At 43.7% G+C, this 14,799-nt stretch overlaps 1 protein-coding gene across 1 annotated transcript in view; it reads right to left on the bottom strand.

Moving 5' to 3' along the window:
* Window positions 1-3,558: 3,558 nt before the first annotated feature.
* TGFBR3 (transforming growth factor beta receptor 3) overlaps window positions 3,559-14,799 on the bottom strand; it is a 197,647-nt gene continuing 186,406 nt past the window's right edge. The window contains exons 16-17 of the mRNA XM_079777362.1: window positions 13,419-13,526; window positions 3,559-6,056 (exon numbers count right to left, since the gene is read on the bottom strand). Of these exons, the coding sequence (XP_079633488.1) occupies window positions 5,938-6,056; window positions 13,419-13,526 (227 nt within the window). The 3' untranslated portion in view covers window positions 3,559-5,937. The remainder of the gene's footprint in view (window positions 6,057-13,418; window positions 13,527-14,799) is intronic.

The following is a 14,799-nucleotide window of genomic DNA, read 5'->3' as shown; positions in this document are numbered from 1 at the left end:
TAACCATGACCATCACTCATCTCATGAAGCCTCATTGAAGATATGCCATGTGAAGAAAGCAAGTCACAAATGTTATATGATCTTACTATAGTGGCATGCGCATGTTGATAAGGAAATGCCTGGGAACACACACACTAAGTCAGTGTTCTCTCTAACTGCGAGGATTATGGGGGCTTTTTCACTTCCACCTACATCTGTATTGTTCGCATTTATTTTATACACTAGAGGCCCGGTGCACGAAATTCGTGCACGGAGGGGGGTTGTCCCTCAGCCCAGCCTGTACCCTCTCCAATCTGGGACCCCTCAAGGGCAGTCGGTCATCCCTCTCACAATCCAGGACTGCTGGCTCCCAACTGCTCGCCTGCCTGCCTTCCTGATTGCCCCTAACCGCTTCTGCCTGCCAGCCTGATCACCCCCTAACCACTCTGCTGCCAGCCTGTTTGCCCCCAACTTCCCTCCTCTGCTGGCCTGGTTACCCCTAACTGCCCTCTCCTGCAGGGTTGATCACCTCCAACTGCCCTCCCTTGCAGGCCGGGTGCCTCCCAACTGCCCTCTCCTGCTGGCCATCTTGTGGTGGCCATCTTGTATCCACATGGGGGCAGGATCTTTGACCACATGGGGGCAGCTATATTGTGTGTTGCAGTGATGATCAATCTGCATAGTACTCTTTTATTAGATAGGATAGAGCCCTGGTACAGGGGTGGGGGCCAGCTGGTTTTCCCTGAAGGGTGTCCCTGATCAGGGTGGGGTTCCCTTGGGGTGTGGGGCGGCCTGAGCGAGGGGCCTGTGGTGGTTTGCAGGTGGGCCACGCCCCCTGGCAACGCAAGCGGAGGCCCTGGTATCTGGAATTTATTTTCCTTCTACAATTGAAACTTTGTAGCCTGGAGCAGAGCCAAGCCTGGGGCTCCCTCCGAGGCCGGTAGCCATTTGTGTTGGGGTTATAATTGAAACTTTGTTGCCTTAAGCGGGTGGGCCCGGCCAGGGTGTGCAGAAAGCTTTGCTTCCCCTGTTGCCGGCGGCAACCCTGGCCTGCTCTCTCAAGCTCCATTCTGCCGCCATTTGTTTGAATTTGTTTACCTTCTATAATTGAAACTTTGTAGCTTGAGTGAAGGCTTAGGCCTGCAACGGCTGGCAGAAAGCTTGGCTTCCTCTGTTACCTAGGAAACCTTGCTCTCTGTGGCTGTAGCCATCTTGGTTTGGGTTAATTTGCATACTTGCTCTGATTGGATGGTGGGTGTGACTTGTGGGCATGGCCTGTGGGTGTGTCGGAGGTATGGTCAATTTGCATATTTGTCTATTATTAGATAGGATACGTATTAATGTGTGGGCAATAAAAGTAATTGTTTTAGAGGATGTAAGTACAAAAAGGCTATGGACTCTCTCACCAAAGAAACCCAAAACAACAACAAAAAGTCTCAAAAACGTCAATGCAAAATTTTACTATAATATCATGTAGTTGATAGCCGCTTTAAGCCTCTTCACAGATCGCCTAGGTTTCTGCTCCATAGACACAAGGAGAGTTTAACGGCAAAACAATTAGTGGAACGGCTGCCCTGGCTGGGTGGCTCAATCGGTTGGAGTGCTGTGCCATACACCAAAAAGGTTGTGGGTTTGATTCCCAGTCAGGGAACATACCTAAGGTTGTGGGTTCGATCTTGGTTGGGGTACATACAGGAGGTAACTGCTCAATGTTTCTCTCTCCCTCCATCCCTCTCTCCCTCCCTCTGTCTCTAATCAGTAAAAACAGATCCTTAGGTGAGGATTAGGAAAAAAAAAATGAGTGGAACTGCCAATTTCTCCCTCTATCCTCTTGAGAGGACCTCGCTCCGAGGTGTAACCTTGGTACTGGAGAATGGCTGGACTCTCATCTGTAACAAGAACTCCAGCCGCACTGCAGGGAGATGCTGTGTAAGCCCCTCGCACTGTTCCTGCTGTGTGAGTGTGAGGGGTGGTCAGCTGGCCTTGGTGCCTTTTCGGGTTCCTATTTCTAACTCTTAAGAGGGCAGAAGATAGGGATATAATAGTGTAATTTATAAACACCCATTCAATGTCATAATTTAACCTTTGATAGTAAAAATTTATATTCGTAACATAACTATATCTGGCGAGCTCTAGAGAGGTGAGAGATGTGGCTGGGAGGTGGGCAGATTATTCTCTTCCAACCAGGTTTAGATTGAACTTTATCCTGAAGGCGAGTGGGGAAGTATTCCAAAGGTGGAATAAACTTGGATTTATTAATTTGGGGGTGTGGGAGCCAAAGAGGAGTCAAGTTTGATGCCCAGGCTCCTGGCTTGGGCAGCTGGAAGGTGGCAGTGCCATATTGAGAGAGAATACCACAAGGAGCACTGGGGTATTTGAAGGAGACAAAAAAAGTAGATCCAAAGTACACAGTACTTCTCTTTCCCTGCCTCTAGGAGATTGACAGGAAGCCCAGGGAAGGATTCCAAAGCGGACACCCACTTCTAGGTCTCCTGCCACGCGCTTCCCGAAGAGTGGCAGCTCCCGTGCACGCCCCCTCTGGCCTGCCCCGCCCTCCCTCTGCTCCAGGAAGCCTGGGGTCACCTCAGCCTCTCCCTCGCCTCCTCTTCATCACAGCTGTATCAGATACAGTTAGGAGAAAGTCACAACGCAAAAGGGTTCTATCAGCCTGAGGGTATAATTTAATGATGACCAAACAAGACATGTATTAATAATTGATATATATCTTTTTATTATGCACAAATAAAGTACTTAAAACTGTGGTTATCAAAACTATACATCTAAGCATGTTCACAAAATTGCCGACACATTGAACAGAGGAAAGACTACATACAACAGGGGTGTTCAAACTGGCCACAGGGATTTTAAGGGTACTCTTTTTACCCTCATAGATGACGAAAAACAGCAACAAAATCCGGCTCATTCAGGAAAAACCAGAAGAGAGAAGCATTGTACTTGGAAACTGATAATAGTCCTTTTCAGAAAAAACGTCTGTCAGTTTCATGAACAATCCCCAGCTAAAACAAACAGGAAAAAAAAATCACACACACGATTCACCCAACAAAATGTGCTCTGTTAGCACAACCAGCAGTACAACCATCACTCAAACCATGAGGTAGTTACAGTACAAAAAGACTGGCATGCGAGTGCGCGCCCCCCACAGGCCCACAATCATGCCCACCACAGAACACACGCAGGAAACGGGTTTACAATCTTATTACAGACAAGGACAAGACCATTTTTTGTTGTGGTGGTTTAGCAAATGCTATAGAAACAGCTTAGACAGAAGGCATTTCTGACTTTTAAAATACAGAGTAACAGCTGGTAAACCCCACACGGTGAAAAGCTATAGGATGTTACATGACCATCTGCCTTGGAGTTTAGAGCATTTTAACAACAGCCTGAGCATCAAACAAAACAAAACAAACAAAATGGCTTCTGCGCATTCAGGGTGTAGCCTGCAGAAGTAACAAAAGGCAGCACATAGAGTGTAACTGGAATATAACAACAGTTTTATAGAAACTTGCAAAATGTGTTATAAAGTTGAGCTAGTATTTTGTATTAAAACTGTGAAGTCTGAAGCAATTGGAAATGCTGTAACAAGAGGCGAGGGAGAAAACACTCTTTTTTTTTTTTTTTTTTAAATGCTCATTTTTAAAGGAACATTTCAGAAATACTTACTGACATTCACTCTCCAATTAACATGGGATCAAGTTTTATCAACATGGATTTCTTGACCTGAATAATACTTCTGACAATCAGACCCAAACAAACAAAAGTTGACTCTTTTCTTCTCTTTCTTTTAAAATCTTTTGGTTTGCATCTATAAATTTGTAAATTAATTTTAAATTATTTATAAAATCATTGGCAATGTAGCATCTCTCTCAAAAATATACATTTAAATATATTACAAAAAGTTTTAACCCCATCCATCTAAAAACTGGATCTTTTAATACTTTTTAATAGCTAATTTTCTTTTTTAACAGAATGGAAAGGGTTTTTTAAAAAGCAAAGAACTGATCAGAAGAATTCACAGTAACTGAAGTTAAACATTTCATATGGAGTAACTTTTTAAAAAATCTAAAACACTTAAATATATCTTTATACATTTTTTGTAGTAAAATATAGCTATAAGTGACTTAAAGACTCTAGTCTTCTTTGAAGACATCTTTAAACCTTTTTATACATAGAATATGCTAAAACAATACATTCTGCTGAAGGTTAGGCAAAGCGCATTATTTTCAAACACAGGTAGCATAATCTAGTCCTGCACATTGATACCATTATGTTAAGAAATGTTAACTAAAGGAAAAAAAGTATCTAATCTCATATCTTCATTTGTATGTGGAAATATGCAAAATTATAGACAACCCGGAAATCTTAGCCTTCAAGTCATCTTTTTTGGTTAAAATCATCCTGATTGAATGTCTATGCCTCTCAAATAAGTCAGAATATTACTCTAGAATTGAGTAACCTTCTTGTTTGCCTTGCAGACATTGCCCTTAGGTCTTGGGTATCATCAACATTTCCTGCTGACGGTTTCATTCACAGAGAACCAGGCACAACTTCCTTGCTTAAGGGCAGTGAGATTTACTTATGAATATTTTGGGGTAGAACCTAGCCTGTTCTATTTGTAGAATGTTGAGTTGTTTTGGAGAGGGGAGAGGCGATCTGGAAAAAGAATAATATTTATTTGCAATGAAGCTATCCTCAGTAGTAAATGATTTGGCATGGAAATTTTTCCTCTGGCTTCTTTTTTAACATAGAGGTATCAGTTGAGCTTACTTTAATTGCAAAGTGGCATGATATTGTTCCACTTTCTTCCATTATTCTACCTTAAATTCTTTTTGAGTTTGGGATATATTTAAGGCACGAGAACTACAGCAATCTAAAGGAGTGTGCCCGTCCCCTGTCTCAGCACTTTCTTGGCAGAATTGGTGACACTGTTCACGTGACAGGCTCTGCCCTGCATCTGCATCTTACAAGAGCTTGGTTTTTACAAAAGGGTCTATTCAAAAGGTTGACACATTCTGAGTGGAAACACTAATTCTCCCAAATATATTTAAGAATACATTGAACCCTAAAGGTATAGGACTTTTTTAAAGGGGCATTTTTTTCTTCTTCAACTGACAAAACGAATGTGGCAGATGACATATACTTTTACTGGCATAAGTATCACTGAGCAAATTCCTCCTTGATTTTATAACTAAATTTTGCCCTGATTTATAATTAATCTATCAGAACACAATGTAATCAAGGGGAACACATCTGCAGTCCCAGATTTGGGCCATTTTCAATTTCTCCAGGCCTATAAAGAAATAGGAAATCTGCATGAAGACGCTTGCAGTCGGTGTGCTGGTGCGGGAAGAGGGAGGAAGCTGAGGATGTGCTCAGCATTGGTCTGGGCCCAGGGCACAAGGAAGGAATGTTGCCTTGCTGTGTGTCAGGATGCGGCCCCTGAGGGCAGCACCTATTAAGCGCAGACAGGGCCTCCCAGGGCGCGGCAGCAAGGTGAGAATGTGCATCCAGAAGGTGCGAACTGCGCATGGAGGAATGCACTTAGAAAGTCTTGAAGCATCTCTTTCGCTTTACATCTTGGTTCAGTTATAAAGGAATCTTTGGCCACGTCTCACTGGTTCTACCTGGCTGTCATCCTTTCACCAGCTCCTTGAGTCTGGGTGGAACTCAGGGCCCCAAATTATAGATGTTCTTACCTGGACAAAGCAGCATTTTAAAAACTGGCATGTGTTTCACATTGTAAGCCCCCAAGCCTGTGAGGGGCTGGCAGGGAAGGCCACCACCTTCGTTTTCTCACATGGAAGTCCAGGGGGCACATTGAGATTCGCCCTGGGTAGGGGGGTGAATACAACAGGCGATGTTTATATTGAAATTCACTCTCTCTTGACAAAGGAACCACAACCAAGCCTTTCTGGAGTCCGGCCGAGCCCGGCGGCTGGGCTAGGCCGTGCTGCTGCTGGAGCAGGGCGTGCTCTGCGTGCTGCCGATGCTGTGGGCCGCGCTGCTGTTCTCCGAGGCCGGCGGCGAGGTGGGGACCTGCTGCCTTCCTGCAGTCTCCCCTGTGGTTGGGAAAGAAAAGGGGCGAGGAAAGACACAGGTTACGGGCGTTCATTCCCCCAAACGACCGTTTCTCTTTTTGCCATTTTATCTGATGTTCATCTCAATCATGGGCAGAAGCAACCAGACCAGAAGGCCTCCCACCATAAGGTTGTTCTGTTTGTTGATCTTTTGTTGTTTTTGTGATTTTTATTTTTTAAAATATATTTTATTGATTTTTTTACAGCGAGGAAGGGAGAGAGAGAGAAACATCGATGAGAGAGAAACATCGATCAGCCGCCTCCTGCACGCCCCCTACTGGGGATGTGCCCGCAACCAAGGTACATGCCCTTGACCGGAATCGAACCTGGGACCTTTCCGTCCGCAGGCTGACGCTCTATCCTCTGAGCCAAACCGGTTTCGGCAAGTTGTTTTTTATTTTTTAAAATACGTCTTTATTGATTTTTTAGAGAGAGAGGAATGGAGAGGGATAGAGAGAAACATCAATGAAAGAGAAACATCATCGATCGGCTGCCTCCTGCACGCACTCGCACTGGGGATCCAGCCCGCAACCCGAGCATGTGCCCTGACTGGGAACTGACCCAGCGACCTCCTGGCTCCTGGGTCAACACTCAACCGCTGAGCATTACCGGCCAGGCAGTCTTTTGTTGTTTTTAAAGTCTCCTTCGTGGGAAAGCTAGAACTGTTTTCTGGGTGACTGACAGGCAGTTACAGTGGTTACCACCCCTGGTAGTTCAGGACGAATCCCCAGGATTCCAGGGCCTACAACCTTGGAGGAAACCACCACCACCTGTAGCACGTGACCCAACGGACCAGCACCTGCATTCAAGAAACACTGTCCATCTCCTCTCTTTGTAGGGCTTGGCAGGGGAGACCTTTAAGCTGTAATAGGAGACCACTGGCAGTGTGGAGGCCTTTTCCTCAATGCATTCACAACGTGGGTGGAGAAGCCTCGCTTTCGCCCTTGTCACAGCAGAGAGAGCCATGCACCCCAAGCACGCAGCCTAAACTCGGAGGAGGCGGCGCCTGCTCTCAGAAGAACCTTTTGGGGAAGGGGTTCAGCTGTTCACACATGGGGACTGTGGTTGCCAGGGAACACGCCCCCGCCGAGGCTCACTGTGGGGCGCACTGTGCGTATCTCCTAACACCGTAAACATCCCACTTTTCATTACGTGCCCCGCTGCATTTGCGCTAAGCCCACCCCGGTGCCAAACGTGCAGTGCTGTGGAGCGGGAGGAAACCCGGGTCACACACATGGTTTGCATTTAGCGCTGCAGAAGCCTGAGAGTTAAGTGTTTTCCTCCGTGCAACTGGCCTCAGGGCAGCCCTCAGAAATGGCTCTAGGTAGGGAAAAGTGATCAAGGCTCTCCGATGACAAACACTGCCTTTTCTTGGAAAAGTCAGAGTGCACACTTCATAAAGGAGCGGTCAGCAGTCTCCCCCGACCCCCTCCAATGTCTGTTTATGAACGAGCCTCCTCTTTCCTGTCCTCCTTCCTGTCCCGCTGAAAATACACAGCTATCAGCTGAGAACACACAGGAGCTGAGCCCGGTCCCTTCCCGGGGCCCCTCCAAAGCCTCTGCCAAAAACCAGTTCTGCAAAAGGTAGAACCGGCGCAGCCCTGGGTCTGGTTACAGCCTCCCCACCCCCCATTTTAGGAACCGCAGTGACAACACGCATTTCCACAGCAACCTCAGGGCACTGACATACTTTGTCGCATATCTGGCCCTTGCTATATTTCCTCTGATTATCTTTTCTTCTGAATTGGTGGGATGGAGAGGAACTAGGAGGTCAATATTCTAATATTCTGCAGAAGCAGAGAAACACTATATTCCCTCCTCTTTTTTTTTTTTTTTTTTTTTTTGGCAATTTGTATTTCAGCCCCTCCCCAGCACTGCCCTCTACCCGTCCTGTGTGTATGTGCTTAAAGGCCGGGAAGTTTGCTTCCATGACAGTGACTTGCTGTCACAAACTGTCTTTCCCCACAGCGGGAGCTTTATTTCTAAAAAGAAATCAAATCTCTTAGTTATTCTGATGTCCAGCCCCCCCGCCCTCCCCACAAAAACCCAAAATAACAAAAACCTCCAGAGACCCAAACAACTCGTGATATACTTTAAAAATTCAGCCCCTCACAATCCACATGTGCATCCACACCCAGCTGCCTCCTCGTGTTATTAATGAGAAGGACCGACGTGGCTGTGTGTGAAGCACATTTTAAGTATGTATTTCCCCCATTTAAACAAAGGCTGTATCAGGAAAGCAGGAGGCAAGCCAACACCCCGGGTAGTGGCCCTTTTTGGCTCACCTGGGCTTCCTTTGTTCAGCCTGAGAGCAGCTCAAGCAAGGAGGCCTGGGCTCCTCTATTGACACCGAGCAAGTCTGTCCCATCCTGACTTTGACATGTGCCTGATTATTCACACTCGGGAAAAGTGCCAGCACTCTCCCTGCCCAGGAAGACTGAATATTTGCTTTCTGATGTCTATTTGCCAAATGTAATTTGTTGCCATGTCAGTTTATTTTAATCAGGGCCCATTACAAAGGTCTTTCTACTCCCCGAGTTTTGGAAACTCTAGGGCTGTTGATGCAAAACACTGTCCCAAATGAAACCCACGCTAACCAAAACAAAGAAACCCCTTATACTCAAGATGGCAGGATACACTGTATCAAGGTGGCTAAGTCAACTTAACCTAGCAATCCATGGACTTGGGCCAACAATGTGCCAGGAGAGTCTCTGTCTGTGAATCTGCTTGGAAATGTTGAAAGTACTATCTTTAGACTATCCTTCCTACCTCTGTGGCTATTTTTACATGTAAGACATGGCATTTCTCAATATAACAAGTTGCCAAAAACTTGTACATTTGGAGCAATTATGAAAAAGTCTTTTCATCGTCACATGGTAGTGGTACTATAGAAAAAGTCACCATGAGAAGAAGGGGTTAATGTGCAGATGTTTCTGCTTAAAAAATGAAAAAATAACCTCGGTTTTCTGAGATGCATTCTCTGCTCTCTATCACAGTGACCTCTGACTTCTTGGAGCACTGACTTTCTCTGAAATATCGCTTGCGTGACAAATACAATCGGCCTACTTCTGGAGAGGATGGGCCGGGGGCGGGGGGCGGGGGGGGGGGGTAAGCAGTAGGCCAACTGAATCAATGTGAGGAGTTTAAGGAAAGCTTCTTGCTCATAAATACCAAACGTGGCCATCAGGAATGTCTTCGGTCTTCATGTTTTGCTGCTAAAATCTCAAACCACATTGAGGAAGAGAGACTTGGGGAGGAGGGAGAGTGAGTAGAGGGAAGAGCCATTTGGTGCATGGGGTACTCAGGAGGAAGTTGTGTGTTAGGACATAGTTTAATTACACCCTACGTACTGCCAGAGAAGCTTTTAGAATATATATTTTTAAGGGATAATCTGTTTTATTTCTTTAGCGTGGCATGGAATTGTCCCGATCTGATTTCCTGCCACCTCTTAACTTTACAACCGGGTCCTTATCTCTTAAGTTTTTCAGCATGGTGGGTCCTGGGGAAGAAACTTGATTTAAGAAAGATCTGAATGACATGGAGAGGCGCTATGGGGAAACCACAGAGGGAAGACTTTTAGAGAAAGGTGAGAGGAATCTCGATTATACAGCCCGAAGGAGACTGTTTGCAAATATTGTCCATAGAGGATAATTATAAAGAGGAACAGACAGCTGTTCTTTATCTCCGTGAGGGCAGAACACCAGGAAATGAGTTTAAATGTCAGGGGTAGGGATTTAGGTCACAGGGAAAAGAACTTGCTGATAATGAGGATCGGTTAGTTCTAGGGGGAATGTATAGAATTTCTTCCTTGGGAGATATGTAAGCATTGGATTGAAAACCGTAAGCCTGGGGGTGATTTAGATTTAATATTTCTTGATGCTGGGAAAGAAGACAGATATTTTCCTTAAGGTCTTTGTGTTGGTTGCAATTTTGTACCAAGTAATATTTTAATCTCTTGATATCTTCATTGTAATTTTTTTTTCACAAACTCACTCCTGTAAGGAGAGTGAACCAGACTGCCTTTGGTTTAGAGAAGAGGGTCACTTTCACACACTGACCCACCTCACTCTCCAAGCTCGAAGACCATATTTTTGCAGCGAAGACTGCAGGAGGGGTGGATCAGATGTTGCTGTAAGTTGTGGGGAAAGGAGAATTGTTCCAAGGCAGGAATTAAACGTTTTCCACATGCCCTGCCTGCCACTTTCTGTCTGTGTTCCTGCGGCATGGCCCACCTGTCTGCACCTGCACGGGCATCTCCCTTTAACTTACCCGCAGCACTTGGGTGAAGAGCATATCCTGCCTTCTTTGCAGTCACCCCAGGGTCGTCCCTTCTGTTCCAGCTGCATTTTTCTGATCCCCGGACTTAGTCTCTTGCCTCTTGGTCGCATGGTAGCCTAACTCTTGCTGTTTCTCTCTTCACCTGGACTAGAGGTGGGAGCTGGGAGAAACCTCAGCCCTCTAAAAACACGTGGAGCCTCCAGAGCTGTTCCTAATGACAAGCTGCTAACCTGACTCAGGCAGAGCTGGGCATGTGCTTTCAGAACACACGGTCTGTTCCTCCGAGGACTGCTGAATAGAAGCCCCTGGGAACGGAACAGGCACACCTAATTCAAGACCCCAGCACTTTATTACGCTCTGTGAAGCACAGTGTTCCTCCCACTCTTAGATTTTTTTTTTCCTGCCTACACATATAAGCAACCTTAGATATCTTTTTTTTTTGTAGGACTTTGGATTTCAGAAAGCTTTTCACATGCATTTCTTCTTGAAGCACTCTCACCTCCACTAACCCTGTGGAGGAGGGATCATCTCCATGTTTACTAAAGGGAAATGTAATTACTGCACCTGGGTCAGGGAATAAGACCAGCAGTGGAACAAAGTAGAACTTCAAGTCCAATTTCTGATGACAGCCCACACCTGCAGGTTGTACAGACACTCATGGAGGGCAGCCTTCCTCATTCTCCAGCCCACCCCCACCGTTTCCCTTTTCCTTCTCTTTCTCCTCTTATTCTCATCAAACTCTGAGTGCATCCTGTTCAGGGGACATAAAGGCACCTTTAAAGTAAAGATAAATTATAACAACCAACCTATCCCTCCTACAGAGTTTTCCCTGCAAAAGGGAGGGCTTTTAGCTTGGAAAATGGGGAGGAATCATTTTTGAAATCAATAACAAGTGACTGAAAACTTCTCTAAACTGAAAGAGTGAGCTTGTGAAATAATTACCATTAGGATATCAAAAGATCGAGACCTTAATTGGTACAAAGTCACAACCAACTCATAAGCCTGGAGGAAAATCTCACCAAAATGACAATTTATAGATTTTTAATTTTACTTACATATTTTGACCATTTTAACTATTTTTATGCATATAATTCAGTGACATTAACAACATTCCCAATGTTGAGCAACCATCACCATTATTTAACTACTAGAGGCCCGGTGCACGAAATTAGTGCACTCAGGGAGGGAGGGTTCCCAGCCTGCCCTGTGCCCTCTCACAGTGCGGGAGCCCCATGATCCATCTCCCCAAAGAGGTAGGCCCCGCCCACCCATCCAGGGCTCCTCCATGGATTGCCCCAAAGAGGTAGGCCACGTATGCAGCATCAAGTCCCCACCTACCCACACGCACCTCTCCTCGCAGCGCACGTAGCCCCGCCCACCCGTGCACGCCCGCTGTGCACACAGCCTCCTGGTGATGGATTGTTACAGCGTGAGGGCGTGACAACCACATAGGCTTTTATTAGTATAGATAGAACATTTTCATCATCTCAAACAGAAACTCTGTACCCTTTAAACAATACTCATTCCCTCTCCCCTCAGCCCCTGGTAACCTCTATTCTATTTTCTGTCTTCATACATTTGACTACTCTAGGTATCTCATAAATAAAATCATCCAATGTCTGTCCTTTCATGTCTGGCTTATTTCACTTAGCATATGTTCTCAAGGTTATCTTTGTTATAGCATGTTTAGAATTTCATTCCTTTTAAAGGCTGAGTGGTATTTTATTGCATATATTTACTACATTTTGTTTATACATTCAACTGTTGATGGACATTTGGGTTGGGCTATTTACATCTTTTGATTATTGTGAATGCTGCTGCTATGAACATGGATGTGCAAGAACCTGTTTGAGTCCCTGCTTTTAATTCTTCTGGGTATATACTTAGAATTGGAATTGCTGAATCATATGGTATTACTACATTTAACTTTTGAGTAACTGTCAAACTGTTTTCTGTGGTCGCTGCACCATTCTACATTCCCATCAGCCATGCACAAAGGGTTTCCATTTCTCCACATTCCTGTCAACATGCTATTTTCTGTTTCTTTTCTATAATAGCCATCTTAATGCATATGAAGTAGGTATCTCATGGTTTTGATTTGCATTTCCTTAATGATTAGTGATGCTGAACATCTTTTAATGTGCTTATTGGCCATTTATACATTTTCTTTGGAGAAATGTTTATTCAAGTACTTTGTCCATTTTTAAACTGGGTTGTTTTTCTTCTTGTTGTTGAATTGTAGGAATTATTTATATATTCTGGATATTAACCCTTTATCAGATATATGATTTGCAAATATTTCTCTCATTCTGTGGGTTGTCTTCTCATTGTTTTTTAAAATGTACTTATCTTTATTTAGAGAGGGTATTTCTCTCTCACATTAATGTTTCTCTCTCCCTCCCCCTTCCTCTCTTTCTAAAATCAATAAAAACATATTGAAGAAAAATAATTTTGGGGACTGGAGGAGCATAACTTGAAAACAAAGAGCTCTGTTTCACCATTAGTATTTGTTTACAATTTATGAAAATATATTTTGAAAATTTAAATAACTTTCTAGAAAGAAGTGAGAATTTTATGTTTATCAATGAGGATTGGTCAAGAAATGTTGGTTTAAACCATTAGTGAGGGACTCTGGTGGGCTCAGTACCTAGGCAGATGTGGTAACAAAATCTTGGCTTCCCTTCTCACTTCCTGCCCATTTATATTTCTATTCTGAAGTCTTTAGCATCGGGGGAATAGTTTATATTTCCAGTTTGTCTATATTACCTTCCTTTAATTAAAAACAAACCACAAAGTAGCTTTATTAAAAGCTACACTTCACCAACATCTCAACTGCAATTAACGTAAGTAGTTTAAACAACCCTTTTCCTAAAACTGTTTAAAGCCGATTATATTTTTGCAAAACCCAATTTATGCCAAATCTGTAAATGTGAAAATAGGGGGAATGAACTTTCACTCTCTTTCACTCATTATCGCATCCATTCATCCATGCAATGAAACACTGAGAGTCCGCTGTGTGGCAGGTACCCGGGATGTCCCCAACTACTATTCAACAGTCACACTAACCTGTGTGGGAGTAGATGTACCACAGGGCCCCCGTTAGGAGTGCTCCGATCACAAATGCTGCAAACGCAATGCCCATCACGGTTATGGTGTCCAGACCGTGGAAAATTGCTGAGGAAGAGAAATACTTTATGTTAATCTGCATCAGACGTTACAATTTTATATTTGTTTCACAAGCACCATCCAAAAGGCTGAACACCAACTAATACAATCTGAGACAAACTATACTGTATTTATAACTTGCAATTTTTTTAAAAAAAATTAAATTATCAGACTTCCAAGAATGCTCAATTTGCAATTATTTTGAGCAACAGACTTACTAAAAAGATCAGATTTGTAAACTCTGTAAAACCTTAAGTCTATGGTTCATTGTCTATTTGAATGGTAAACAGCCTCGAAAATTCAGAGGTTAAGATGCTTTGGAAAATAAGGTGAACCTCTATTATAAAAATCTGACTCACTGCTTCTTATTCATTGAACACTTCCAATGAGACACTATACAGAAAACACACTTCAAATACTTTACAAACATATTTTATGCACATTTAAAAGTAGGAAAGATAACAGGAAGAAAGGAGTGAGAAGGAGAAAACAAAGTGAGGGTAAACTATTCCTGTGGATTGTAACATTTCACTGATATCCTCATATTATATCCTCAATCTTAACAACTACACATTGTGTCATTTAAAATAACCTACTTTTTAACACTTTCCAACCGTGATCTTTCTTTGAGGGGAACGGAAATACTTCTCAGTGGGGAATGATGTCAGTTTTATGGTCAGCAAAACATATAAATAGAACCAATTGTTTCTCTGTTTGGCAAAGATTTTTATATTTGAAATCAATTCCAGGCCACAGAAATAGAACATTTCCTTTCATTTAAGAGAACTACCTTCTTTGAGTCACTTAAGAAAGGTTAATATCAGTTTCCAAGGGAGAGGGCTTTTCGGCAGAATAAAGATTTCTCAGGTCTCTGTTTTTATATCATCAATTTAAGCGATAGGCTCTCCCCGTTATTTCAGTACTGTGTCTAGGTTCCTCTCGTCAGAAGTGACCCTAGGTGACCTCTATGTAAATTAAATCTCTTTGCCTTTCAACTCACTTCAGTGTAAAAGATCCAGTTATAGACAAATGTGACCTCTGTGTAGCCCCAGAAAAGGTGCAGGAAAAGTATGTCATGGTGGAGAAGATTCTGGAAGAATCCAAACTCCCAAGTTCTGGTCCCTAGTTGTCTAGCCAATACCCATGGGTGTTCATTTAACTTCTGAGAAGCTGGAGCCAGCCCTACTTCACCTGCTGCAGGCAGGAGGTGAACAAAAAGAGTTTGTGAAAGGGCTGGGGATCCCCTAGAAGGAGGAAGAAAAAGGCAGAACTCTCTGGAGGT

Source organism: Cnephaeus nilssonii, assembly GCF_951640355.1.
Source record: "Cnephaeus nilssonii genome assembly, chromosome: 7".
Classification (NCBI taxonomy): domain Eukaryota; kingdom Metazoa; phylum Chordata; class Mammalia; order Chiroptera; family Vespertilionidae; genus Cnephaeus; species Cnephaeus nilssonii.
Note: the sequence above shows the minus strand (reverse complement) of the source record. Positions and strands in the feature narration are given on the sequence as shown.